The sequence below is a fragment of the Portunus trituberculatus genome, chromosome 38 (genome assembly GCF_017591435.1).
Source record: "Portunus trituberculatus isolate SZX2019 chromosome 38, ASM1759143v1, whole genome shotgun sequence".
In the NCBI taxonomy this organism is placed as follows: domain Eukaryota; kingdom Metazoa; phylum Arthropoda; class Malacostraca; order Decapoda; family Portunidae; genus Portunus; species Portunus trituberculatus.
This window is the reverse complement of record NC_059292.1, coordinates 98,134-125,595: the sequence shown is the minus strand read 5'-3', so window position 1 is coordinate 125,595 and position 27,462 is coordinate 98,134. Positions and strand designations below refer to the sequence as shown.

At 38.1% G+C, this 27,462-nt stretch overlaps 1 protein-coding gene across 1 annotated transcript in view; it reads left to right on the top strand.

Annotated features, from left to right (window-relative positions):
- The window catches only part of LOC123514554, a 61,637-nt gene extending 34,403 nt beyond the window's left edge, over positions 1-27,234 (top strand). Inside the window, exons 8-11 of the mRNA XM_045272494.1 lie at positions 8,759-8,911; positions 10,803-10,929; positions 25,351-25,808; positions 26,095-27,234. Of these exons, the coding sequence (XP_045128429.1) occupies positions 8,759-8,911; positions 10,803-10,929; positions 25,351-25,808; positions 26,095-26,167 (811 nt within the window). The 3' untranslated portion in view covers positions 26,168-27,234. The remainder of the gene's footprint in view (positions 1-8,758; positions 8,912-10,802; positions 10,930-25,350; positions 25,809-26,094) is intronic.
- The last annotated feature ends 228 nt before the right edge of the window (positions 27,235-27,462 follow it).

Sequence of the window (27,462 nt, the reverse complement as noted above, 5' to 3'; positions counted from 1 at the left end):
GACCACAAATAATCATCTCCGGGGACATGGAAAAAAATTAATAAAAGACATCTGTCTAAATGACGTGAGAAAATACAGTTTCGCGCATCGTAGTATTGATAAGTGGAATAAACTGAGCAGTGATGTCGTTGACGCAGTGTGTGTCAATCAGATGAAAGAGAGATATGACAGGAGTGGACAAGGAGACAGGACACAGAGAGCTTAGCTCGGGCCCTGTAATACACAAATAGGTAAATACACACACACACACACATACCATCGCTCCCGACAATCAGCTGATCTTCACTACCTTTGTTTGTGTTTACAGTGGCCTGGGCGATAAGTGTGGACTCATTTTTCCTTTCATGAATACAGTGTTAAATAATAATGAGTGAGAAAGATATTCCATCTAAATGCAGGTATGTGACAAGGGAAAGAATGAAAGCTGATGATGACAATGTTGATGAGGGAGGAGGAGAATTTGAAGGCTTTGATACGGCGCAAACTTCACTATTTGATAGAGTCTTAACTATCGAACGTAAATTAGATAAATTGATAAAGGAGAGTATGGGAATGAAAGAGAATGAAGAACAGGATAAAGAGCTCCAGAAATTGAAAGAAAGGATAAAAGAGTGGAAGAAAACGAAACTAGGCTAAGAACCGAAAATGAAGAATTAAAAGTCCAAATAGCGAACTATAAGAAATTGATGGAAGAAGGACTCGGTAAAGCCGAGAAAGAAAAAGAAAAGCTAAAAGATCTAGTTAACAAAGAAGAAGAAAGAGTACAAGACGTGATTAAAAAGAAGTACAAGCATGGAGAATCCAAGATAAGAAAGACAAGGAATCATTTCAAGAAGTATTTCAAGAACAGTTAAAAGAAAGAGATGAAAATATGACAAGCAAAATGATAGGAGTCCTCAAGAAAAAGAAAATTTAGTAAGAGAAATTTGGAAAAAAGAAGAGTGTAATTATTTTTGGACTGAAAGAAAAAATGTTAAATATAGACCAAGAAGGAAAAGACGAAATGAAATCAGTAAAGACCTACTAAAACATCTGAATGACGAGGATAGACAGAACTTAGAAGAGGAAGTAGAAGAAATCCATAGAATGGGACCATATCAAGAAGGAACAGTGAGACCAATTAAGATATTACTAAAATCACAAGCAGCAGCAGAAGAAGTACTATATAAAAACGAAACTCAGAGAAACAGAAGGTTGCAAAGATATATATATAAAGAAAAATAGAAACGAGGAGGAAAGGAAGAGACACAATGAACTGGTGGCAGAAGCAAGAGAAAAAATAATGAAAGGTCAGAGGAGGAGAAGAAGGCATTTTTGGAGAATTATAGGAGACAGGATAAGGAAATGGTATATAAAAGAGAAAGAAGAGAAAAGAATGGAGCAAGTTTAACTAAAAATGATAAGAACAAGAGATTAAAATGATGTATACAAACATAGATGGGATTTTATCTAGTAAATTAGAATTAAGAGATTACATAAAGAAAGAAGAACCAGATATTGTATGCCTGGTGGAAACAAAGTTAAATGAGGCAATAAAATAGACATAGATAAAAGGTATAATATATGGAGAGAGAGAGAGTGGGTAAAGGAGGAGGAGGAGTCATGATGATGTTAAGGAAGGAGATAGTGGTAAATCAAGTGGAGTTTGGGGAAGGAAAATCAGAAATACTGTATGTTAAGATGCATATTAACAAAAGGAGTTAACAATCATTGGAACATATGTGCCACCAAAACAAACTCATGGACTAACCAAGAATATAGAGACATGATAGATGACACAATAAGGAGTCTTACAAGAATCATTAAGGAAAGGAGAAAAGTGATATTGATAGGAGATTTCAACTGTAAGGAGGTAGACTGGGAAAATTATGAAAGTGGTATGGGGAAGATGCCTGGGAGATAGATTCCTGAACCTAATGATAGATAATTTGATGGTCCAAAGAGTAAAGGAAAACACAAGATTCAGAGGAAACGATGAGCCGGCAAGATTAGACCTAGTTTTACAAGGGATATACCAATTAACGATGATATAAGATACAAGTGCCCATTGGGAAAGAGTGACCATGTAATATTAGAGATGGATATAGAAGAAGGAAAGGAAGATAGAGATGAATCATACAAAGGAGACCGATTAAATTACAGAAAGGCTGATATTGAGAATCTCAAGAACTATTTTAAAACGTAAACTGGGAGGAGATGGAAAACTCATTAACGGTTCAAGAGAAATATAACTTATTTTTGGAAATATACAAAACTGGGGTCAGGAATATGTTCCGAAATATAGACCTAAAGAAGAAGGAAAGAAAGATTGGTTTAATGCAAGATGTGCTAGGGCAAAGGAGAAACGAGATGGAGCATGGAAAAGGTGGAGAAGAAACAGAAATCCAGAAAATAAGGAAAACTTCAAAACAGCAAGAAATGAATATGCTAAGGTGAGAAAGGAAGAAGAAAAGAACTATGAAAAGGACATTGTCGAAAATGTAAGGAACAACCAAAATTGTTCTACAGATTCATAAATGGAAAAATAAGACAAAAAGAAACAATAGAAAGGTTAAAAGGAGAAACGGAATGGTGGAAGACCCAAAAGTATGGCAGAACTGTTAAATAGTAAATTTCATGAGGTCTTTACTAAGGAATCCAAATTTGAAAGACCACAGGGTAATAGAGAGACTGTCTATATGAAAGAGATTAAAGTAACCAAGCTTGAAATAAAAAGTTGATGACGGAATTGGATGAGGAAAAGGCAATGGGACCGGATGAAGTCTCAGGCAGAATACTGAAAGAATGTAGGGAAGAACTAGCAAGTCCAATATACAACATCATAAAATGCTCAATAGAAAATGGAACAGTGCCAGTGGAGTGGAAAAGAGCTGAGGTGGTTCCCATATATAAGAGCGGAAGGAAGGAAGAACCTTTAAATTACAGGCCGGTATCACTAACTAGTGTAATATGCAAGATGTGTGAAAAAGTAATAAAGAAGCAATGGATCGAGTTTCTTGAAGACAACAAAATATTATCAAATAGCCAATTTGGTTTTAGAAAAGGTCGGTCATGTGTGACAAATTTATTGAGTTTCTACTCTAGAATAGTTGATAAAGTACAAGAGAGAGAGGATGGATTGACTGTATTTATTTAGATCTAAAAAAGGCTTTTGATAAAGTGCCACATGAAAGATTACTATGGAAGTTAGAGGAGAAGGGTGGCTTAAAAGGAAGCACATTGAGATGGATGAAGAATTACTTAAGGGGAGAGAAATAAGGACGATAGTTAAAGATATGAAGTCCAAGTGGAGAACAGTAGACAGCGGAGTGCCACAGGGGTCAGTATTGGCACCAATACTTTTCTCGTATATATAAATGACATGCCAGAGGAGTGAACAGCTACATAAATCTGTTTTGGACGATGCGAAACTGTGCAGAGTCATTAAACAAAAGAGGATTGTGAAATACTACAGGAAGACTTAAACAAGATCTGGAAATGGAGCAAAAATGGGAGATGGAATTCAATGTGGACAAAAGCCATGTCATGGAAATGGGAAAAAGTGAAAGACGACCAGTGGGAATCTATAAGATGGGAGATGGAGTAGAACTAGAAAAAGTAAAAAGGAAAAGGACTTGGGAGTGACAATGGAAGAAAATAATCAACCGGTTAGCCATATTGATAGAATTTTCAGAGAGACGTATAATTTGCTAAGGAATATTGGAGTAGCATTTCACTATATGGACAAGGAAATGATGAAGAAATTGATAAGTACTAAAATAAGACCTAGATTGGAATATGCAGGAGTTGTGTGGACTCCCATAAAAGAAACACATAAGAAAATTAGAGAGACTACAAAAATGGCTACAAGAATGGTTCCAGAATTTAAAGGGATGGCATATGAGGAGAGACTAAAGGCAATGGATCTACCAACCTTGGAGCAGAGAAGAGAGAGAGGGGATCTGATACAAGTTTATAAATTGATTAACGGAATGGATGAAGTGGATAATGAGAAACTGATCCTGAGAGAAGAATATGACTTTAGAAGCACAAGATCGCATAGTAAGAAACTAAGGAAGGGACGATGTCTGAGAGATGTTAAAAATTTAGTTTCCCGCAAAGATGTGTTGAGACTTGGAACAGTTTGAGTGAGGAAGTGGTGTCAGCAAAGAGTGTACATAGTTTTAAAGAAAAATTGGATAAGTATAGATATGGAGACGGGACCACACGAGCATAAAGCCCAGGCCCTGTAAAACTACAACTAGGTAAATACAACTAGGTAAATACACACACACGAGAGACACGGTAGAGGAAGGATGCACTGGCGCCGTTCTGACAATCATCTGATCTTCACTACATACCGGTTGTACAGTTTTTACAGTGGCCTGGGCAGGTAGTGTGGACTCATTTTTCTTCATGCAATCAATTATTAAGGAATGATGGGTGAAAAAGAGATTCCATCAAAATACAGACATGAGATTAGAGAGGGAAGGAAAGCTGATGATGACTATGCTGGTGAGGGTGAGCGTGTATTCGAAGGCTTTGATACGACGACTACTTCACTACTAAAGAGAGTTAAATATTGAATATAAACTAGATAAATTGATAAAGGAGAATATGGAAATGAAAGTGAATGAAGAACAGGATAAAGAGTTTATAAAACTGAGAGAAAGGATAAAAAAGTGGAAGAAAACGAAGCTAGGCTAAGAGCGGAAAACGAAGAACTTAAAAAGGAAGTAGCTAACTACAAAAAGCAGATGGAAGAAGGACTCGGTAAAGCCGAGAAAGAAAAGAGAAGCTGAAAGATCTAGTAAACAAGGAAGAGGAAAGAGTACAGAACGTGATTAAAAAGAAGTACAAGCATGGAGAGTCCAAGATAAGAAAGATAAGGCTGATTTTCAGGAGGCGATTCAAGAACAACTTAAAGAAAAGAAGAAAATATGACAAGCAAAATGATAGGAGTCCTCAAGACAAAAGAAAATTTAGTTAGAGAAATTCCAGAAAAAAAAGAGTGTAGTCGTATTTGGAATAAAAGAAAAAATATAAAATATAGACCAAAAGAGAAAAAGAAGAAATGAAATCAGTCAAAGACCTACTGAAGAATCTATATGACGAAGATAAGCGGAACTTGGAAGAGGAAGAAGAAGAAATAAACAGAATGGGACCATATCAAGAAGGAAAAACAAGACCAATTAAAATACTACTAAAATCACAAGCAGCAACAGAAGAAATATTATATAGAACAACAAAACTTAGAGAAACAGAAGGCTGCAAGGATATCTATATAAAGAAAAATAGAAATGAGGAAGAAAGGAAGATATACAATGAACTGGCAGCAGCAGTAAGGAAAAGAATAATGAAAGGTCAGAAGAGGAGAAGAAGGCATTTTTGGAGAATTCTAGGAGACAGGATAAGGAAATGGTATATAAACGAGAAGGAAGAGAAAAAAGTGGAACAAGTTTAACTAAAAATGATAAAGGCAAAAGACTAAAAATGATGTATACGAACATAGACGGGTTTTATCAAGTAAACTAGAATTAAGAGATTACATAAAGAAAGAAAATCCAGATATTGTATGCCTGGCTGAAACAAAACTAAATAAGGCAATCAAAATAGACTTGGATAATAGGTATAATGTATGGAGAAGAGACAGAGTGGGTAAAGGAGGAGGAGGAGTCATGATTATGTTAAGGAAGGAGATAGTGATAAACCAAATGGAATGTGGGAAGGAAAAGCAGAAGTATTGTATATTAAGATGCATATTAATAAAAAGAGTTAACAATCATTGTAACATATGTGCCACCAAAACAAATTCATGGACCAATCAAGAATATAAAGACATGATAGATGACACAATAAGGAGTCTAACGAGAATCGTTAAAGAAAGGAGAAAAGTGATATTAGTAGGAGATTTCAACTGTAAAGAAGTGGACTGGGAAAATTATGAAAGTGGTATGGGGAAGAAGCCTGGGAGAAAGATTCTTGAACCTAATGATAGACAATATGATGGACCAGAGAGTAAAGGAATGCACAAGATTCAGAGGAAACGACGAGCTGGCGAGATTGGACCTAGTTTTACAAGGGGTATACAAATGAATGATGATATAAGATATAAGTGCCCATTGGGAAAGAGTGACCATGCAATATTAGAAATAGATATAGAAGAGGAAAGGAAGATAGAGACGATTCATACAAAGGAGACCGATTAAATTACAGAAAGGCTGATATTGAGAATCTCAAGAACTATTTTAAAACGTAGACTGGGAGGAGATGGAAAACTCAGAGACAATGCAAGACAAATATAACTTATTTTTGGAAATATACAAAACAGGAGTCAGGAATATGTCCCAAATATAGACCTAAAGAAGAAGGAAAGAAAGATGGTTTAATGCAAGGTGTGCTAGGGCAAAGGAGAAAAGAGATGGAGCATGGAAAAGGTGGAGGAGAAATAGAAATCCAGCAAATAAGGAAAACTTCAAGGCAGCGAGAAATATATATGTTAAGGTGAGGAAGGAAGAGGAAAAGAACTTCGAAAAAGAAATTGTCGAAAAATGTAAGGAGCAACCAAAATTGTTCTATAGATTCATAAATGGAAAAATTAGGCAAAAAGAAACAATAGAAAGGTTAAAAGGAGAGAACAGGATGGTGGAAGACCCAAAAGTATGGCAGAACTATTAAATTAAAAATTCCAGGAGGTCTTTACTAAGGAATCCAAATTTGAGAGGCCACAGTAATAGAGAGACAATCTATATGAAAGAGATTAAAGTAACCAAGCTTGAAATAAAAGAGTTAATGAAGGAACTGGATGAAGAGAAGGCAATGGGACCAGATGAAGTCTCAGGCAGAATAGTGAAAGAATGTAGGGAAGAACTAGCAAGTCCTATATACAACATCATAAAATGCTCAATAGAAAATGGAACAGTACCAGTAGAATGGAAAAGACCTGAGGTGGTTCCCATATATAAGAGGAGAAGGAAGGAAGAACCTTTAAATTACAGACCGGTATCACTAACTAGTGTAATATGCAAGATGTGTGAAAGAATAATAAAGAAACAATGGATCAAATTTCTTGAAGACAACAAATTGATATCAAATAGCCAATTTGGTTTTAGAAAAGACGGTCTTGTGTAACTTATTTATTGAGTTTCTATTCTAGAATAGTTGATAGAGTACAAGAGAGAGGGATGGGTTGACTGTATTTATTTGGATTTAAAAAAGGCGTTTGACAAAGTGCCACATGCAAGATTACTATGGAAGTTAGAGGAGAAGGGTGGCTTAAAAGGAAGCACATTGAGATGGATAGAAAATTATTTGAGGGGAGAGAAATAAGGACGGTAGTTAAAGATATGAAGTCCAAGTGGAGAGCAGTAGAAAGCGGAGTGCCACAGGGTCAGTATTGGCACCAATACTTTTCCTCATTTATATTAACGACATGCCAGAAGGAGTGAACAGCTACATAAATCTGTTTGCAGATGATACGAAACTGTGCAGAGTTATAAAGCAAAAGGAGGATTGTGAAATACTGCAAGAAGACCTAAATAAGATCTGGGAATGGAGTAAGAAGTGGAAATGGAATTCAATGTGAACAAAAGCCATGTCATGGAAATGGGAAAGAGTGAAAGACGACCTGTGGGAATCTATAAGATGGGAGATGGAGTAGAACTGGAGAAAGTTAAAAAGGAAAAGGACTTAGGAGTGACGATGGAAGAAAACAATCAACCAGTAAGCCATATTGATAGAATTTTAGAGAAACATATAATTTGCTAAGGAATATTGGAGTAGCATTTCACTACATGGACAAAGAAATGATGAAGAAATTGATAAGTACTATAATAAGACCCAGATTGGAATATGCAGGAGTAGTGTGGACCCCTCATAAAAGAAACACATAAGGAAATTGGAGAGGCTACAAAAAATGGCTACAAGAATGGTTCCAGAATTTGAAGGGATGACATATGAGGAGAGACTAAAGGCTATGGATCTACCAACCCTGGAACAAAGAAGGGAGAGAGGAGACCTGATACAAGTTTATAAATTGATCAACGGAATGGACCAAGTGGATAATGAGAAACTGATCCTGAGAGAAGAATATGACATCTGAAGCACAAGATCGCATAGTAAAAAGCTGAGAAAAGGAAGATGTCTGAGAGATATTAAAAAATATAGTTTTCCGCAGAGATGTATTGAGACGTGGAACAGTTTACGATGAAGAAGTAGTGTCTGCAACGAGTGTGCATACTTTTAAAGTAAGATTGGATAAGTGTAGATATGGAGACGGGCCACACGAGCATAAAGCCCAGGCCCTGTAAAACTACAACTAGGTAAATACACACAGAAAAAGTTGTAAGAGGAAGTAGTTGTGCCCAGTTGTGCTGTATGGTGCTGAAATACAGAGCAAGGAAGTAGTGGAGAAAAAACGGTTAAATGTATGGAAATGAAGTGTTCAAGGAGTTTGTGTGGAGTAACATGAAGGTAAAGAATGAAGAATAGATAAGAAAAACTTGTGTTATGAGAGAGTTATTTAGAAAAGTAGATCAGTACATGTTATCATGTGGAGAGAGTGGAGGACATTAAACTAGTAAAAGAGACAAATAGGTTTGATGTGTGTGATGAAATGTTAAAATCAGACCTGGAGTGGATGAACTGAATGAAAGGTGTTTGTGTTAAGGTTTAGTGAAGGAAGTGTAAGTAGGATGGGTTTCTATATGATAGATAAAAAGAAAAGAAAAAAAAAAGAATTAATTTGGCAATTTATTATTTTTTAAACTTTGTTTGACAGGGTATGTTGGAAGTGCGGCAAGAGGTTTATCAAGGACGATGGATGCAATAAAATGGTGTGTCCATGTGGCGCAATGATGTGTTACATCTGTAAGAAGGGAATTCGGGGCTATGACCACTTTGATGGTAACCATCCTCCGAAAGACCCCAGAAAGTAAGGATTTTTATGACTTAAAATTAGACAGAATTATTGATCTTTCCAACATTCTGAAGTCTTGATATTAGTATCATATTCAACTTTCTTCCTTGGTATGTTCCATTTTTAGAATTACATGAATTAGAGATGATATTCTTTCACATTCTTAACACTGATCAAAGTAGCAGACATTCAATGTACAGTTTATTAGTTTCATAGCTAATAATTATATTGAAATCTTTTAGGTTTAAAGAAAGAATTTGTTTCCTGAAAGTAAAATATCACTTTCTAGGAAAATTGAAAGCAAGATTATATATATAATCTAACATTATTGTGGTGAAACTTTACTCATGTATTCATTATATTTGCTGAGATGTAACCCCTACTTGGTATTCTTAAGTTGCAACACAGTATTTGGGAAGTCTTTCCATATTATAAAATCTACATATAGTCAACTCGATTAACGTAAGGGTTACGTTCTTAGAGATGTCACGTTATTCAAAATCAATTATTCAAACATAATTTCCCTGTAGAAAACAATGGCAATAAGGGGATGTTAAGTTCCTGGTCAATAGAGAAATCTGTCTATTTTGGGGATTTTGTGACTCAGACCTTAAAAAAAACTATTAATACATCACTAGGTCACGGAAACAATAAAAATACACATTCTCGCCTACACATCTGTATTGTCCGTAAAATTAGAAAATTATTAATTCATCGTGATTTGTCGTATGATTTTATATGCTAGGAACATTATCCCATATTTCATACATCTATTATTAGTGCATTTAGCATAGTAAATTGTGAGTATAATTTGGTGGTGGTTGGTAGCAGTGTTTGTTTACCATTACCATGGCTGATTGAACCACACAGTCCAGACCACGCTGCCTCCTTGTTCCACCACAATTCTAAATAAAAGCATAGATGGTAGTGGCCTTAACACAGAAAAGGTAAGTCCACCTACTATCTACATAAATGGGTACTTATGAAGCAATACAGACATACAACTGATCATAAGCTAAGTAGAATTCAGATAGATGAAGATGCGGTGATTGAAGCTGGCGGCGACGATTTTGTTGTTCCTCAGACCTGCTTGTTCGCTAAGGCTTTGTTATTATTGACGCACTATCGATAAGTTTTGTGGATTCCACTCATGGGTTTTGTTCAAATCACAATTTTTGTAAAATAGGTTATTTGAACAATAACCTACATATTTTTATGTTTCTAAGGTCAATTAGTTCATAAAAAAACTAATAATAATAGGTATTTAGGCAAGATTCATGTGAAGGTAATGACAAAGACATGGGTCTTGGTTCACCTTCACAGCAAAGGTAAATTTGGCCTGATTGTTGCCTTCCCAAGTTGCAGGAAAGCAGCATTCACTCTTAAGAATACCAATTTCTCCTGAATGGTATCAATGGTATCCTTCAACTGATGAAGGTGGAAGGTATCGTTTAAGAATCTGGCCAAGAGCGTCTCAGTCCAGTTTTCCCCTCCTGAAACAGCATGGGTGACACCATCGAGTTGGATTAACCCATGTTAAATAGAATAAATTGTGTTATTTAATCGTATCTCTTTTAATTTCAAGTCACATTAAATCAAAATTATATTATTCAAACTCACATTAATCAAGAATTGACTGTACTTCAAAATGCTTCATAACTAAATTATGTTTGGTAACTGTAACTACCTAATAGAGTTATATTCATTCATTATTATTTAGAATTTAATGTGTGACGATAAAGTATCATCAGTTTTATCTATCTCTATCTAGAGAATTTATGTAGACCTTTTCGTATGTGTAAAAGTAATAGATGAATTTTGCATGAGCATTACTTTAACAATATTTAATCTTATAGTGATTTAGTATAATCAATATTCATTATTACTTTGGTATTTTTATTTATAGATGTCCACTGTGGAGCAATTCTGTAATTACTCATGCAGAGGAAGTGCGAGCTGAAGTCTTAAGGCTTCAAGAAGAGCTGGATCCATCAGTGACGCTATTCCATAATCCCCTCCAGGATCTGCCTGAGGTTAGCATTGTAGTGCATTAGTATTGAACACAGAGAGAGAGAGAGAGAGAGAGAGAGTAAAACACTTTTGTATCTTCATTTATTTATTACTAGTATAGTAATGTAAAGAGAATATTGTAGAAAGTGATAGTAGTGCCTACTGCACTGTAGAGTGCTAAGATTTTGAGTGTGGGAATAGCAGATAAGAAGAGATTGAAAGTAATGAAGATTAGGTGGCAGCAAAGGAATGTATGTGTGTGGAATAAGTAGGATGGACAAAGTTAAAATGAGAGCAAGGAGAATGGATGTTATGAGAGATTGGGCAGGATAGAGAGAGCAATGTGTACTGAGATTTTTAGTACATGTTGAGAGAATGGGCAATGATAGGTTGGTGAAGTAAGTATGAAAAGATAGTAAGAACAAATGTGAAAGGTGGCAATTTGTGAGTCAGGTCATGTAAAGGAAAGATGGATAGGTGAAGGAGGCTTTAAAAGGAAGAAAACTGATTGTGCATAACAAAAGTGAATGGAGAGTAGTTATGAGTGCATGAAGAATTATATGACCCTGCAATCTCTGGGGGAAGTGCTACACATCACTGGCCTCACACAGATGTGTGACAGTCATGTGTGATAGAAGACGATGCTTGTTGTGAAAGTGCCTTATTCTGGACCAAACTGTCTTGGTGGTGCAGCTGATCGCAGGAAAGTGAGGGCAGGAGTACTTTCTCCTCTTTGGTGGGGGGCATGGAGTTAAGAGAGCTGTGTGAATGAGTGTCATTATGAAAGTTGGCAGCCACCTTTTAAGGGAAAACAGCCTTATATATATGTAATACTTCACCAATGAAGCAAATAAGATATACACATTTCACATCTTTATTTTCTTGCCATAGGTTTTCCAGAAGAAGTAGAATTATCATCATGTTAAAAACTGACTCCTTCCAATCCCCATAACATTACATCCTCCCTCTGGTTACCTGTGACCAACACCATAACCATTGTTAAGGACCAACTGCCTAAAAAAACAGTTGGTTGCAAACATTGCATCACCTCTGGCAGCAGAAATGCTTTTTTTTTTTTTTTTACATTACAAGGGCACTGGCCAAGGGCAAACAAAGTGTTGGAAAAAAAAAAATCCCGCTGGTTGCCAGGCCCTGTTAAGATGAAAGTAGAAAGAGAAAAAACCAAAAAATCTAAAAGGAGGGTCCAGTTAACGAAGAGGTGTCTTGACACTCCTCTTTTGAAAGAGTTTAAGTCATAGGCAGGTGGAAATACAGACACAGGTAGAGAGTTCCAGAGTTTACCAGTGTAGGGAATGAAGGAGTGAAGATACTGGTTAACTCTTGCATTAGGAAGATGGACAGAATAGGGATGAGAAGAAGTAGAGAGTCTTGTGCAGCGAGGCCGCAGGAGGGGAAGGCATGCAGTTAGCAAGTTCAGAAGAGCAGACAGCATGAAAACAGCGGTAGAAGACAGATAAAGATGCAACATTGCGGCGGTGACTTAAAGAATCAAGACAGTCAGTTAGAGGAGAAGAGTTGATAAGACGAAAAGCTTTAGATTCCACCTTGTTTAGTAAAGCTGTGTGTGGATCCCCAGACATGAGAGCCATACTCCATACACGGGCGGATAAGGCCCTTGTACAGAGCAAGCAGCTGGGAGGGAGAGAAAATGGACGAAGACGCCATAGGACACCTAACTTCTTGGAAGCTGATTTAGCAAGAGTAGAGATGTGAAATTTCCAGTTTAGATTTTTAGTGAAGGATAGACCGAGTGTGTTTAATGTAGAGGAGAGGGAAGTTGAGTGTTATTGAAGAAGAGAGGATAGTTGTCTGGAAGGTTATGTCGAGTAGATAGTTGTAGAAATTGAGTTTTGAGGCATTGAACAAAACCAGGTTTCTCTGCCCCAATCAGAAACAAGTGAAAGATCAGAAGTTAGGCGTCCTATAGCATCTCGCCTTGAGTCATTTAATTGTTGTTGGGTTGGGCGTCTGTTGAACGCTGTTGAATAATGCAGGGTGGTATCATCAGCATAGGAGTGGATAGGGCATTGAGTCAGATTTAGGAGATCATTGATGAATAATAGAAAGAGAGTGGGTGATAGGACAGAACCCTGTGGAACACCACTGTTGATAGTTTTAGGGAAGAACAGTGACCGTCTACTACAGCAGCAATAGAACGATCGGAAAGGAAACTGGAGATGAAGGTACAGAGAGAAGGATAGAATCCGTAGGAGGGTAGTTTAGAAATTAAAGATTTGTGCCAGACTCTATCGAAGGCTTTCGATATGTCAAGGCCGACAGCAAAGGTTTCACCGAAGTCCCTAAAAGAGGATGACCAAGATTCAGTTAGGAAAGTAAGAAGATCACCAGTAGATCTGCCTTTACGGAAACCATACTGGCAATCAGAGAGAAGGTTGTGAGCTGATAGATGCCTCATTATCTTCCTATTAAGGATAGACTCAAAGGCTTTAGAAAGGCAGGAAATCAAAGCTATAGGGCGGTAGTTAGAAGGATTGGAGTGGTCACCTTTTTTAGGGACAGGTTGAATGTGAGCAAACTTCCAGCAAGAAGGATAAATAGAAGTAGAGACACAGATGAAAGAGTTTGACCAGGCAGTGAGCGAGTTCGGAAGCACAGTTTTTGAGAACAACAGGAGGGACTCCATCCGGACCGTAAGCCTTCCGAGAATCAAGGCCAGAGAGGGCCAGGAAAACGTCTTTATAAAGAATTTTAATTTTAGGGATGAAGTAGTCAGAGGGTGGAGGAGTAGGAGGAATATGCCCAGAATCATCCAAAGTTGAGTTGGTAGCAAAGGTTTGAGCGAAGAGTTCAGCTTTAGAAAAGAAGAGACAGCTGTAGAGCCATCTGGATGAAGTAAAGGAGGAAAGATGAAGAAGTAAAGTTGTTAGAGATATTATTGGCTAGATGCCAGAAATCTCGAGAGGAGTTAGAATTGGAAAGACTTTGACATTTTCTATTGATGAAAGAGTTTTTAGTAAGTTGGAGAATAGATTTGGCATGATTACGGGCAGAAATATATAGGGCATGAGTTTCAGCAGTTGGATGGCTACGGAACCGTTTGTGAGCCGCCTCTATCATTGACAGCACGAGAACAAGCAGAGTTAAACCAAGGCTTTTTAGCTTTAGGGTTAGAGAAAGTATGAGGAATGTATAGCTCCATGCCAGAGATAATCACCTCTGTTATGCGCTCGGCACAAAGAGAAGGATCTCTGACATGAAAACAATAATCATCCCAAGGAAATCAGAATAGTACTGCCTTAGTTCCTTCCACTTAGCAGAGTTAAAATGCCAGAAGCACCTCCGCTTAGGCGGGTCCTGAGGCTGCACTGGAGTGATAGAACTGGTAACGGAAATTAGATTGTGGTCGGAGGAGCCCAACGGAGAGGAAAGTTTAACAGAGTAAGCAGAAGGGTTGGAGGTTAGGAAAAGATCAAGAATGTTGGGCGTGTCTCCAAGGCGGTCAGGAATACGGGTAGGGAACTTCACTAGCTGCTCTAGGTCATGAAGGATAGCAAAGTTGAAGGTTTGTTCACCAGGTTGGTCAGTGAAAGAAGATGAAAGCCAAAGCTGGTGGTGAACATTGAAATCCCTAAAATGGAGATCTCAGCAAAAGGAAAGTGAGATAAGATGTGCTCCACCTTGGAAGTCAAATAGTCAAAGAATTTTACATAGTCAGAGGAATTAGGTGAGAGGTATACAGCACAGATGAATTTAGTTAGAGAGTGACATTGAAGTCTTAGCCAGATGGTAGAAAATTCTGAAGATTCAAGATTGTGGGCACGAGAGCAAGTGGTGTCGTTACGCGCGTATGCGCAACATCCAGCTTTGGATTGAAAATGAGGATAGAGCAAGTAGGAGGGAACAGAAAAGGGCTGCTGTCAGTAGTCACAGACAACTGTGTTTCGGTTAGGAAGAGAAGATGAGGTTTAGTAGAGGAGAGGTGGTGTTCCACAGATTGAAAATTAGAACGAAGGCCACGAATGTTGCAGAAATTGATAGTGAAAGTATTAGATGAAGTGTCAAGACACCCAAGGTCGACAGCAGAGGGCAGTCCGACCTGGGGACATTTATGGTCCCTCCCAGAGGGGACTCCGAGGCAGGGCGTGGTGAAGCCATTATTAAATTTTGATTTGAAGAGAGTGTAAAAGTGTAAGGTGTTGTAGTGTAGTGTAGGAAGTAGTAGAAGTTGTCTTTAGAGGGCAGGCTGCAGCTGCTCAATTGTATAAATGAGACCACAAAGGGAACCGGGAAGAGAGGACACGGGGAATCACTCAGTCTGCAGCACTGCCTACATCCCCGTAAGTACCTCTCCTGGAGTATTCCACCGGGCGGCAGGTGACTACTGCCTACTCCAATATATATATTTTTAAAGGATACAGGACACCAACCCTTAGTCCAGCAAAGTCAACCATCAAACACTACTATTACTTTAACATTGAGATTGATTTTCATATGTTTATTTAGTTCTTGAGGATATAATGATATATGACTATAAAAACTTCAGTGTTAGAACTTAACACATATTTACTAATCATTATTTATCTTCATTGGATTTTATTCTTCATTAATTTTTAAATGGTTACATTCATAGTATGACATGTGTCCATTTTCAATGTTAAATGGTATTTAACTCAACAAGCTGAATCAACTGTCTGTCTAACTGGAATTATTTATTTATGAACATGACAAAGCTTTCCATTATGTCCTGTCACATGCCAAGATTTAGTTATATCATCTACTCTCTGATGTACAGGTAACTCGATTTACACGATAGATGCGTTCCAAGAGGCATTGCGTTTATCAAAATTCGCATAAAACAAACATGTAATTCTCATAAGAAACAATAGATAATAGGGGGGATGCGGGATGTGGTCCAAAAAAATTTGTACAAAATACTCTATTTATTTGGCTAAATTAACATGTTTTTATTTTTTACCATTCTAAATACTAGAAGTGTATTTAAAGTAAAGGAAAAAGCAAGAAATAATAAGAAAAAGCAAAAAATAATAAGAGAAAACAACAAAACAAAGAATACATAACCATAACACTCACTCCGTCACTGCCTTCACCACTCACACCACAGTCAGTCACCATCTTCGTCTGAGCTTTACCACTTTATAAAAAATCCACTTATCAAAAATAACCACACATGCAGAAGATGAAGGACGTTTTTGGGCCATCTTGGTTAATTAATTATAGGCAGATTGAAGAGATTCCATCTGTACTCAGTGCTGGCAGACTGCACTTGAGGCACGAGAAGAGCGGGAGCTGGATCCAAGATTCTTTAACAACGTCAGAGCAATCTCCTGCCGCGAAATGGCATCCATGAACGCTTGGAGGGACGGTGAGGAGGTTGCTATGAGGTTGCTCTCAGGTTGCTAGTAACACCACCTCTCCAGGTGGTGTTACTGTCTTATATATGCATTATATAAGCTAAAAGGGTCACAAGAAGAAGCAGCCGAGTCGCCACGAGTCTCCGCCTCGTCTGTGGGCGATCTCATCTCTGCTTTATTTTTTGGTATTCCATGTAAGATTTCACTTTATGCATTACAAAACAATCCTTTCTTGAGGGCAATAGAAATGTTTTGTGAACAAAAATGTATATATAAGACAGTAACACCACCTGGAGAGGTGGTGTTACCAGCAACCTGAGAGCAACCTCATAGCAACCTTGTTACCGTCGCTCCAAGCGTTCATGGACGCCATTTCGCAGCAGGAGGTTGCTCTGACATTGTTAAACTTTCTTGGATCCAGCTCCTGGCAGCCAATGAACACTTTTAGGTGGGCTACCAACCTCCACCCGCCAACAGCAACAAATCCTTGTGGATGCTATTGTACGAAGGTTGGTATGTGAGCAGGAGGTTATCTGTACCAACATAGACAACAACCTGCTTCTTGGATCCAGCCCCAGAGCTCCCACCTATCGGCCAGCTGCAGAATTCTCTGGCGCACAGTTTGAAATTGCGTCTGGCGATCATTTTGAAAATGCAGTTGGGCCAAATCACTTTCTAGATACTCACTTCACTTAGCTTTAATTACTTCTTCACATACCTTGCACGATACTGGTCTATAATTTAGCGGTTACATTTTACTACCATTCTTATATATAGGCACAATGTCAGCTCTTTCGGGACTATTCCTGTTCGTATGGAGGTTTCCACAATATCAAATACGGGATTCAACAATTGATCCTTACATTCTTTTAGCAACCTCCCAGATATGCCATCAGGCCCCATTGATTTATTAATATCCAAATTGCTTATAATTTTCCTTACATCTTCCTTAGTAACCATGATGTCCTGCATCATGGTTACTAAGGAAGAGGTAGTAGACACCTACCGAAACAATAACTTACTCCCAGTGAGATCTAATAGCACTAGTTCCGGAGATGCTGTGAACCTTCCATTAAAGCTAGTTGTGATCTCGTTGAATGTTTCCCTTTGTGTCTCACAACTCAAGGGGTTAGTCACAGCCTACCCTCTAAAGACGGCTCTCCTTCTTCACACAAAACTACATGCACTTACCACACATACACCCTTCACTCCAAATAAAAATTTAAAATAAAAATGGGACCCGAAATAAACAACGCCTTGAGTCCCCTCTGGGAGGGACCAAAATGTCCCCAGGTCGGACACCTCTCCTGTTGAAGACCACAAATACCTTGACACCTCCCTCAACTTTTTCTACATTAACTTCTGCAACATTCGCAGTCTTAGATCTAATTTTCAATCTGTGGAACACTACCTCTCCTCTACTAAACCTCATCTTCTTTTCCTCACTGAAACACAGCTATCTGAGGCAACTGACAGTAGCCCCTTCTCTGTTCCCTCCTACTTTCTCTATTCTCATTTTCATTCCAAAGCTGGATGTTGCATCTATGTACGCAACGACTTAACTTGCTCTCATGCCCACGCTCTTGAGTCTTCCGAATTTTCCACCATCTGGCTACGACTTAACAGTCACTCTCAAACTAAATTCATCTTTGCTGTTTATCTCTAACTCTTCTGACTAGTAATTTCTTCGACTACTTAACTTCTAAAGTGGAGCACATTCTGTCCCTCTACCCTTTTGCTGAGATTTCCATTCTTGGAAATTTCAATGTTCACCACCAGCTTTGGCTTTCTTCTCCCTTCACTGACCATCCTGGTGAACTAGCCTTCAACTTTGCTATCCTCCATGACCTAGAGCAACTGGTGCAACACCCTACTCGTATTCCTGACCATCTCCCAAAGCGAAGGTGCCTCTGGCGTTTTACCTCTGCCAGTTCGGGGGGACCTGAGGAGGTATTATGCTGATTTTCCCTGGAATGATTATTGCTTCCGTGTCAGAGACCCATCTCTTTATGCTGAACGCTTAACAGAGGTGTTAGTATCTGGCATGGAGGCGTACATTCCTCATTCTTTTTCTCAACCTAAACCTTCTAAACCTTGGTTTAACTCATCCTGTTCTCGTGCTATACATGATAGAGAGGTTGCCCACAAAAGGTACTTGAGCCTTCCATCTCCTGAATCTCATGCACTTTATATCTCTGCCCGGAATCATGCCAAGTCTGTTCTTCAACTTGCCAAACACTCTTTCATAAATAGGAAATGTCAAAATCTTTCAAATTCAAACTCTCCTCGTGACTTCTGGCATCTAGCCAAAAACATCTCAAATAACTTCACTTATTCATCTTTCCCTCCTTTATTTCATCCTGATGGCACCACTGCCATCTCTTCTGTCTCTAAAGCTGAACTTTTCTCAAACATTTGCTCACAACTCCACCTTGGACGATTCTGGGCTTGTCCCTCCCTCTCCTCCTCCCTCTGACTATTTCATGTCTACAATCAAAATTCTTCGTAATGATGTTTTCCATGCCCTTGCTGGCCTAAACCCTCAAAAACTGTACTTCTGTGCTTGCACCTTGCCTGGCCAAACTCTTCCAACTTTGTCTATCGACTTCTACCTTTCCTTCCTGCTGGAAGTTCGCCTACATTCAGCCCGTGCCTAAAAAGGGTGACCGTTCTAACCCCTCAAACTACCGTCTTATAGCTTTAATCTCCTGCTTGTCTAAAGTTTTTGAATCTATCCTGAATAGGAAGATTCTCAAACATCTGTCACTTCACAATCTTCTGTCTGATCGCCAGTATGGCTTCCATCAAGGTCGCTCTACTGGTGATCATCTGGCTTTCCTTACTGAGTCTTGGTCATCCTCTTTTAGAGATTTCGGTGAAACTTTTGCTGTTGCGTTAGACATATCAAAAGCTTTTGATAGAGTCTTGCATAAAGCTTTGATTTCAAAACTGCCCTCTTACGGCTTCTATCCTTCTCTCTGCAACTTTATCTCAAGTTTCCTTTCCGACCGCTCTATTGCTGCTGTGGTAGACGGCTACTGTTCTTCTCCTAAACCTATTAATAGTGGTGTTCCTCAGGGTTCTGTCCTTTCACCCACTCTCTTTCTATTATTCATTAATGACCTTCTTAACCAAACTTCTTGCCCTATCCACTCCTACGCTGATGATACCACCCAACATCTTTCCACATTCTTTCAGAGATGTCCAACCCTTCAGGAAATCAACAGATCACGCGGGGAAGCCACGGAACGCCTGACTTTCGATCTTTCTAAGATTTCCGATTGGGGCAGAGAAAATCTAGTAGTTTTCAATGCCTCAAAAACTCAATTCCTCCATCTATCAACTCGACACAACCTTCCAGACAACTATCCCCTCTTCTTCAATGACACTCAACTGTCTCCCTCTTCCACAATGAATATCCTCGGTCTGTCCTTTGCTCATAATCTTAACTAGAAACTTCACATCTCATCTCTTGCTAAAACAGCTTCTATGAAATTAGGTGTTCTGAGGCGTCTCCGACAGTTTTTCTTGCCCCTCCAACTGCTTACTCTGTATAAGGGCCTTATCCGTTCCTGTATGGAGTACTCTTCACATGTTTGGGGGGGGTTCCAGTCACACAGCTTTGCTTGATAGGGTGGAATCAAAAGCTCTTCGTCTCATCAACTCCCCTCCTCTGACTAACTGTCTTCAGTCTCTTTCTCACCGCTGAAATGTTGCATCCCTTTCTATATTTTATCGCTATTTTCATGGTAACTGTTCTACTGTTCTTGCTAACTGCATGCCTCTCCTCCTCCTGCGGCCACGCTGCACAAGGCTTTCTTCTTCCTCTCATCCCTATTCTGTCCAACTCTCTAATGCAAGAGTTAACCAGTATGCTCAATCATTCATCCCTTTCACTGGTAAACTCTGGAACTCCCTCCCTGCACCTGTATTTCCGAATTCCTACAACTTGTCTTCTTTTAAGAGGGAGGTATGGAGGCATTTCCTCCCTTAATTCTGGCTGACGGTTTTGGCACTTTTTGAACTCTTTGGAGAGCTAGCGCTCAAGTGGGCCTTTTTCTAACTTTCTTTTTTTTTTTTTCCCCTTGGCTGGCCTTCTTCCCTACGTAAAAAAAAAAAAAAAAAAAAAAAATTGGTTTATTTCCGTAGGCCTTTCTCCTATAAATTGCTCCTCCTTAGTAAACACTTTGCAAAAGTTGTTGTTCAAAATTTCAGCTATATCTCTAGCATCCTCATATACTTCTTCCCAATTTTTTACCTTTTCTATTGCCTCCTTATATTTAGTTTTCCATATATGAATTTGTAAAACAATTTAGGGTAACTATCGCAGTTCTCCACCACCCTCTGTTCATATTCCTTTTGTGCTGTGTGTGTGTGTGTGTGTGTGTGTGTGTGTGTGTGTGTGTGTGTGTGTGTATTTACCTAGTATTTACCTAGTTGTAGTTTTACAGGGCCTGGGATTTATGCTCGTGTGCCCCATCTCCATATCTACACTTATCCAATCTTACTTTAAAAGTATGCACACTCATTGCAGAAACTACTTCTTCCGTTCAACTGTTCCACGTCTCAATACGTCTCTGCGGGAAAATATATTTTTTAATATCTCTCAGATGTCTTCCTTTTCTCAGCTTTTTACTTTGTGATCTTGTGCTTCGGATGTCATATTCTTCTCTCAGGATCAATTTCTCATTATCCACTTGGTCCATTCCGTTGATCAATTTATAAACTTGTATCAGGTCTCCTCTCTCCCTTCTTTGTTCCAGGGTTGGTAGATCCATAGCCTTTAGTCTGTCCTCATATGTTATCCCTTCAAAATCTGGAACCATTCTTGTAGCAATTTTTGTAGCCTCTCCAATTTCCTTATGTGTTTCTTTTTATGAGGGGTCCACACTACTCCTGCATATTCGAATCTGGGTCTTATTATAGTACTTATCAATTTTTTCATCATTTCTTTGTCCATGTAGTGAAATGCTACTCCAATATTCCTTAGCAAATTATATGTTTCTCTAAAAATTCTATCAATATGGCTTACTGGTTGATTGTTTTCTTCCATCGTCACTCCTAAGTATTTTTCCTTTTTAACTTTCTCCAGTTCTACTCCATCTCCCATCTTATAGATTCCCACAGGTCGTTTTTCACTCTTTCCCATTTCCATGACATGGCTTTTGTTCACATTGAATTCCATTTCCCACTTTTTACTCCATTCCCAGATCTTATTTAGGTCTTCTTGCAGTATTTCACAATCCTCTTTTTGCTTTATAACTCTGCACAGTTTCCTATCATCTGAAAACAGATTTATGTAGCTGTTCCCTCCTTCTGGCATGTCGTTAATATAAATGAGGAAAAGTATTGGTGCCAATACTGACCCCTGTGGCACTCCGCTTTCTACTGCTCTCCATTTGGACTTCATATCTTTAATTACCGTCCTTATTTCTCTCCCCCTCAAATAATTTTCTATCCATCTCAATGTGCTTCTTTTTAAGCCACCCTTCTCCTCTAACTTCCATAGTAATCTTGCATGTGGCACTTTGTCAAACGCCTTTTTTAAATCCAAATAAATATAGTCAACCCATCCCTCTCTCTCTTGTACTCTATCAACTATTCTAGAATAGAAACTCAATAAATTAGTTACACAAGACAGTCTTTTTCTAAAACCAAATTGGCTATTTGATATTAATTTGTTGTCTTCAAGGAATTCAATCCATTGTTTCTTTATTATTCTTTCACACATCTTGCATATTACACTAGTTAGTGATACCGGTCTGTAATTTAAAGGTTCTTCCTTCCTTCCGCTCTTATATATGGGAACCACCTCAGCTCTTTTCCATTCTACTGGTACTGTTCCATTTTCTATTGAGCATTTTATGATGTTGTATATAGGACTTGCTAGTTCTTCCCTACATTCTTTCAGTATTCTGCCTGAGACTTCATCTGGTCCCATTGCCTTCTCTTCATCCAGTTCCTTCATTAACTCTTTTATTTCAAGCTTGGTTACTTTAATCTCTTTCATATAGATTGTCTCTCTATTACTCTGTGGCCTTTCAAATTTGGATTCCTTAGTAAAGACCTCCTGGAATTTTTTATTTAATAGTTCTGCCATACTTTTTGGGTCTTCCACCATCCCATTCTCTCCTTTTAACCTTTCTATTGTTTCTTTTTGCCTAATTTTTCCATTTATGAATCTAGAGAACAATTTTGGTTGCTCCTTACATTTTTCGACAATGTCTTTTTCGAAGTTCTTTTCCTTTTCCTTCCTCACCTTAACATATTCATTTCTCGCTGCCTTGAAGTTTTCCTTATTTGCTGGATTTCTATTTCTCCTCCACCTTTTCCATGGTCCATCTCTTTTCTCCTTTGCCCTAGCACACCTTGCATTAAACCAATCTTTCTTTCCTTCTTCTTTAGGTCTGTATTTCGGGACATATTCCCTGACTCCTGTTTTGTATATTTCCAAAAATAAGTTATATTTGTCTTGCATTGTCTCTGAGTTTTCCATCTCCTCCCAGTCTACGTTTTTAAGATAGTTCTTGAGATTCTCAATATCAGCCTTTCTGTAATTTAATCAGTCTCCTTTGTATGAATCGTCTCTATCTTCCTTTCCCTCTTCTATATCTATTTCTAATATTGCATGGTCACTCTTTCCCAATGGGCACTTATATCTTATATCATCATTCATTTGTATAACCCTTGTAAAAACTAGGTCCAATCTCGCCGGCTCGTCGTTTCCTCTGAATCTTGTGCATTCCTTTAATCTCTGGTCCATCATATTGTCTATCATTAGGTTCAAGAATCTTTCTCCCTAGGCTTCTTCCCCCATACCACTTTCATAATTTTCCCAGTCCACTTCTTTACAGTTGAAATCTCCTACTAATATCACTTTTCTCCTTTCTTTAATGATTCTCGTTAGACTCCTTATTGTGTCATCTATCATGTCTTTATATTCTTGATTGGTCCATGAATTTGTTTTTGGTGGCACATATGTTACAATGATTGTTAACTCTTTTTTATTAATATGTATCTTAACATACAATACTTCTGCTTTTCCTTCCCCACATTCCACTTGGTTTATCACTATCTCCTTCCTTAACATCATCATGACTCCTCCTCCTTTACCCACTCTGTCTCTTCTCCATACATTATACCTATTATCCAAGTCTATTTTGATTGCCTCATTTAGTTTTGTTTCAGCCAAGCATACAATGTCCGGATTTTCTTTCTTTATGTAATCTCTTAATTCTAATTTACTCGATAAAACCCCGTCTATGTTCATATACATAATTTTTAGTGTTTTGCCTTTATTATTTTTAGTTAAACTTGTTCCACTTTTTCTTTCTCGTTTATATATATATATATATATATATATATATATATATATATATATATATATATATATATATATATATATATATATATGTATTTCCTTATCCTGTCTCCTAGAATTCTCCAAAAAAATGCCTTCTTCTCCTCTTCTGACCTTTCATTGTTTTTTTACCCTTACTGCTGCTGCCAGTTCATTGTATCTTCCTTTCTTCCTCATTTATATTTTTCTTTATATAGATATCTTTGCAGCCTTCTGTTTCTCTAAGTTTTGTTGTTCTATATAATATTTCTTCTGTTGCTGCTTGTGATTTTAGTAGTATTTTAATTGGTCTCATTTTTCCTTCTTGATATGGTCCCATTCTGTTTATTTCTTCTACTTCCTCTTCCAAGTTCTGTCTATCTTCGTCATTTAGATTCTTCAGTAGGTCTTTGCCTGATTTCATTTCTTCTTTTTCTCTTTTTGGTCTATATTTTAAATTTTTTCTTTTATTCCAAATACGACTACACTCTTCTTTTTTTCTGCAATTTCTCTAACTAAATTTTCTTCTGTCTTGATGACTCCTATCATTTTGCTTGTCATATTTTCTTCTTTTTCTTTAAGTTGTTCTTGAATAACCTCCTGAAAATCAGCCTAATCTTTCATATCTTGGACTCTCCATGCTTGTACTTCTTTTTTAATCACGTTCTGTACTCTTTCCTCTTCCTTGTTTACTAGACCTTTCAGTCCTTCTTCCATCTGCTTTTTGTAATTAGCTACTTCCTTTTTTAGTTCTTCGTTTTCCGCTCTTAGCCTAGCTTCGTTTTCTTCCACTTTTTTTATCCTTTCTCTCAGTTTTATAAACTCTTTATCCTGTTCTTCATTCACTTTCATTTCCATATTCTCCTTTATCAATTTATCTAGTTTATATTCAATATTTAACACTCTCTTTAGTAGTGAAGTAGTCGTCGTATTGAAGCCTTCGAATACACGCTCTCCCTCACCATCATAGTCATCATCAGGTTTCATTCCTTCTCTAATCTCATGTCTGTATTTTGATGGAATCTCTTTTTCACTCATCATTCCTTAATAATTAATTGCATGAAAAAAAAATGAGTCCACACTACCTGCCCAGGCCACTGTAAAAACTGTACAACAGGTATGTAGTGAAGATCAGCTGATTGTCAGAGCGGTGCCAGTGCGTCCTTCCTCGACTGCGTCTCTCGTGTGTGTTTCACTGTTTGATCTGCTACAGTCTCTGACGAGACAGCCAGACATTACCCTACGGAACGAGCTCAGAGCTCATTATTTCCGATCTTTGGATAGGCCTGAGACCAGGCACACACCACACACCGGGACAGCAAGGTCACAACTCCTCGATTTACATCCCGTACCTACTCACTGCTAGGTGAACAGGGCCTACACGTGAAAGGAGACACACCCAAATATCTCCACCCGGCCGGGGAGTCGAATCCCGGTCCTCTGGCTTGTAAAGCCAGCACTCTAACCACTGAGCTACCGGGCGTGTGTGTGTTTGTGTGTGTGTGCACATGTGTGCAAGCATGCATGTATGTATGACTACAATTAAAGACTTGTACTCGTACTACCAAATCAGGTGGAAAGTGATGGAAGGAGGTACATTAGTACTGTTCAAATGGGTTGGTGATTCAGGTAGCTGAAGTAAGATGACATTTAGATTATAGCTGGTACCCCTTTTCTTGAGTAGTCTAGTGTAATTAAGGCATGATCATTGTGTCGTGTATTCAAAGGATAACAATAGCTCTGTTATATAGGTACCAAAGAACTTAGTGAAGCACCAAGGCCAGCCGGCACACCTACCTCATGCTGCTGCTCGACCTGTACACCACCAACAGATCCAAGCTCGCCCTCAAGTTGTTTACCACAGGCAACCTCATGTCCCTATTGCTCACCAAAATCAAGGTGGATTTCTTTTTCCTGCTCATCGACCGCTCCCCCCAGCTCCACCTGCTCACAGACAGCTTCCCCCAGCTCCACCTGCCCATCAGCACTATCCTCAAGTCATGCCAGTTGGAGTGATGAGGCCTCCACCAGTTATGAATTTGCCTGAGGCTAACCAGCATCATCATCACCATCATCTTCAGCATATTCATATTCCTATGAGACCTGTCCTGCTCCCACCTACTCGGCCACTTGGGGACAATGCTGGGGTCAATGAACACCTGATGGAAATGAGAAGGAATCAAGAGATGCGTATGAGGCTGTGGAACAGGTAGGTGATGAAGCTTTCTTGTACTAGTAAAGTAAGCAAGACAACATATTTCAGAGGGAAGAAGGGAGCAGTTTAGATATTAAGTGTTACTCTGTTAAGAAAGGAAAATTCTAAAAAAATAAAAAATAAATCAGTTTTGGTCTTGAAAAGTCTTCATAGTATCCTGCTCAGAGAATTGGTATAGCCTGGACAGTCAAGGAAGTAGCCAAAGGAATAAAGATATGGTGACCTCACTGCCGTCTAAAGAGTACACACACAGACATAAACAATTGCCTTGTTCTTTCAGGTATATGGAGCATAACACTGCCAACAATGGTAACAGCAGTGGCACCAGCAACAACAGAGGCAACAGGGATTAGGGCAGCATTGCTCATGATAAGGATAGGAGTACCATTCTAAAGACATTCCTAAATGCAGGACACTGGAATGGAAATATCATAGTTGTTAATGACAGGAAGTACCACCATTTTACAACTTATAAGATTTGCCAAGCCTATATCCAGTATATAAATAAATCAGTTAAAAACTAAATTTTACCTGTATGTACTGATGCATATGCAAGAGACTGTCCAGATGGGAATGACTTACTTGTTCCTCATAATGTACTTCTATATTTTTGTAAGCCTGTCTAACAACCATTATTTAGGCTACTAGTGATTCTCTCAGTAGCAGTGGTGATATTGATAATGATGCATAATATCAATTATTGTTATCACTATAATGTTGATGATGATAGTTGATGATAATCATTGTAGTTATTATTACCACTGGGAAAAGGTGTTTAAGATATGAAAACTTTTTATTTAATTCCAAATTATTGTCAGAAATTGTCTCTAGTTTCCTTGCAAATAAAAGAATTATCAAGGTTTTTAATTTAGTTATACTACTTTCAGTATGACAAAACAGATTGTAAGGTTTTATTGAAATGGATCAGGAGTCAGGAAAAGGATCACAGTTTTTGTTTATCTGGAAGTAGTAGGTCATTTTATGGAATGTAAACATTGCTAAGTTTAACAGAAATGGATCTTATTTGTGTTCTCATTTCTGATTTTTTTTTTTTTTTTTTTTTTTTTTATTCAGTTCTTCATCTTCAGTTATCGGTATTTCCATTGGTGTTGGTGAATTAACTTTTCCCATTTGGACCTGAAAATATTCAGAAATGTTTAATGCACAATTAGAAATATTTAATTAAGGGTTTACACATTTCATGTGGAAGTTGAGTCTTGAATGATATCCTTTCTTTCTTTATTCAAATGATTGAAGACCAATGTGAATTGTTACATCTTCAGCTCATGAGCTCTGGTGTTTCACATGATATACATTTTAAAAACCTTTGATCAATTGTGCCAAGAAATAAATGAAAAGAAATAACACCCAATCAAGGCTAGTTGTAATCTTCATATAAAATAATATTCTATTTTATATTGGTGAGTATTTTAGTGCCCTTTTTTTAAACTTGTAAGTATTTTGGAAGATATGTTATTGGTATTTTCCTCAAGTGTCACAAACAAGTAAATAGGTAATGTGCAATTTGCAGTTTCCTTGCCTCTCTCTCTCTCTCTCTCTCTCTCTCTCTCTCTCTCTCTCTCTCTCTCTCTCTCTCTCTCTCTCTCTCTCTCTCTCTCTCTCTCTCTCTCTCTCTCTCTCTCTCTCT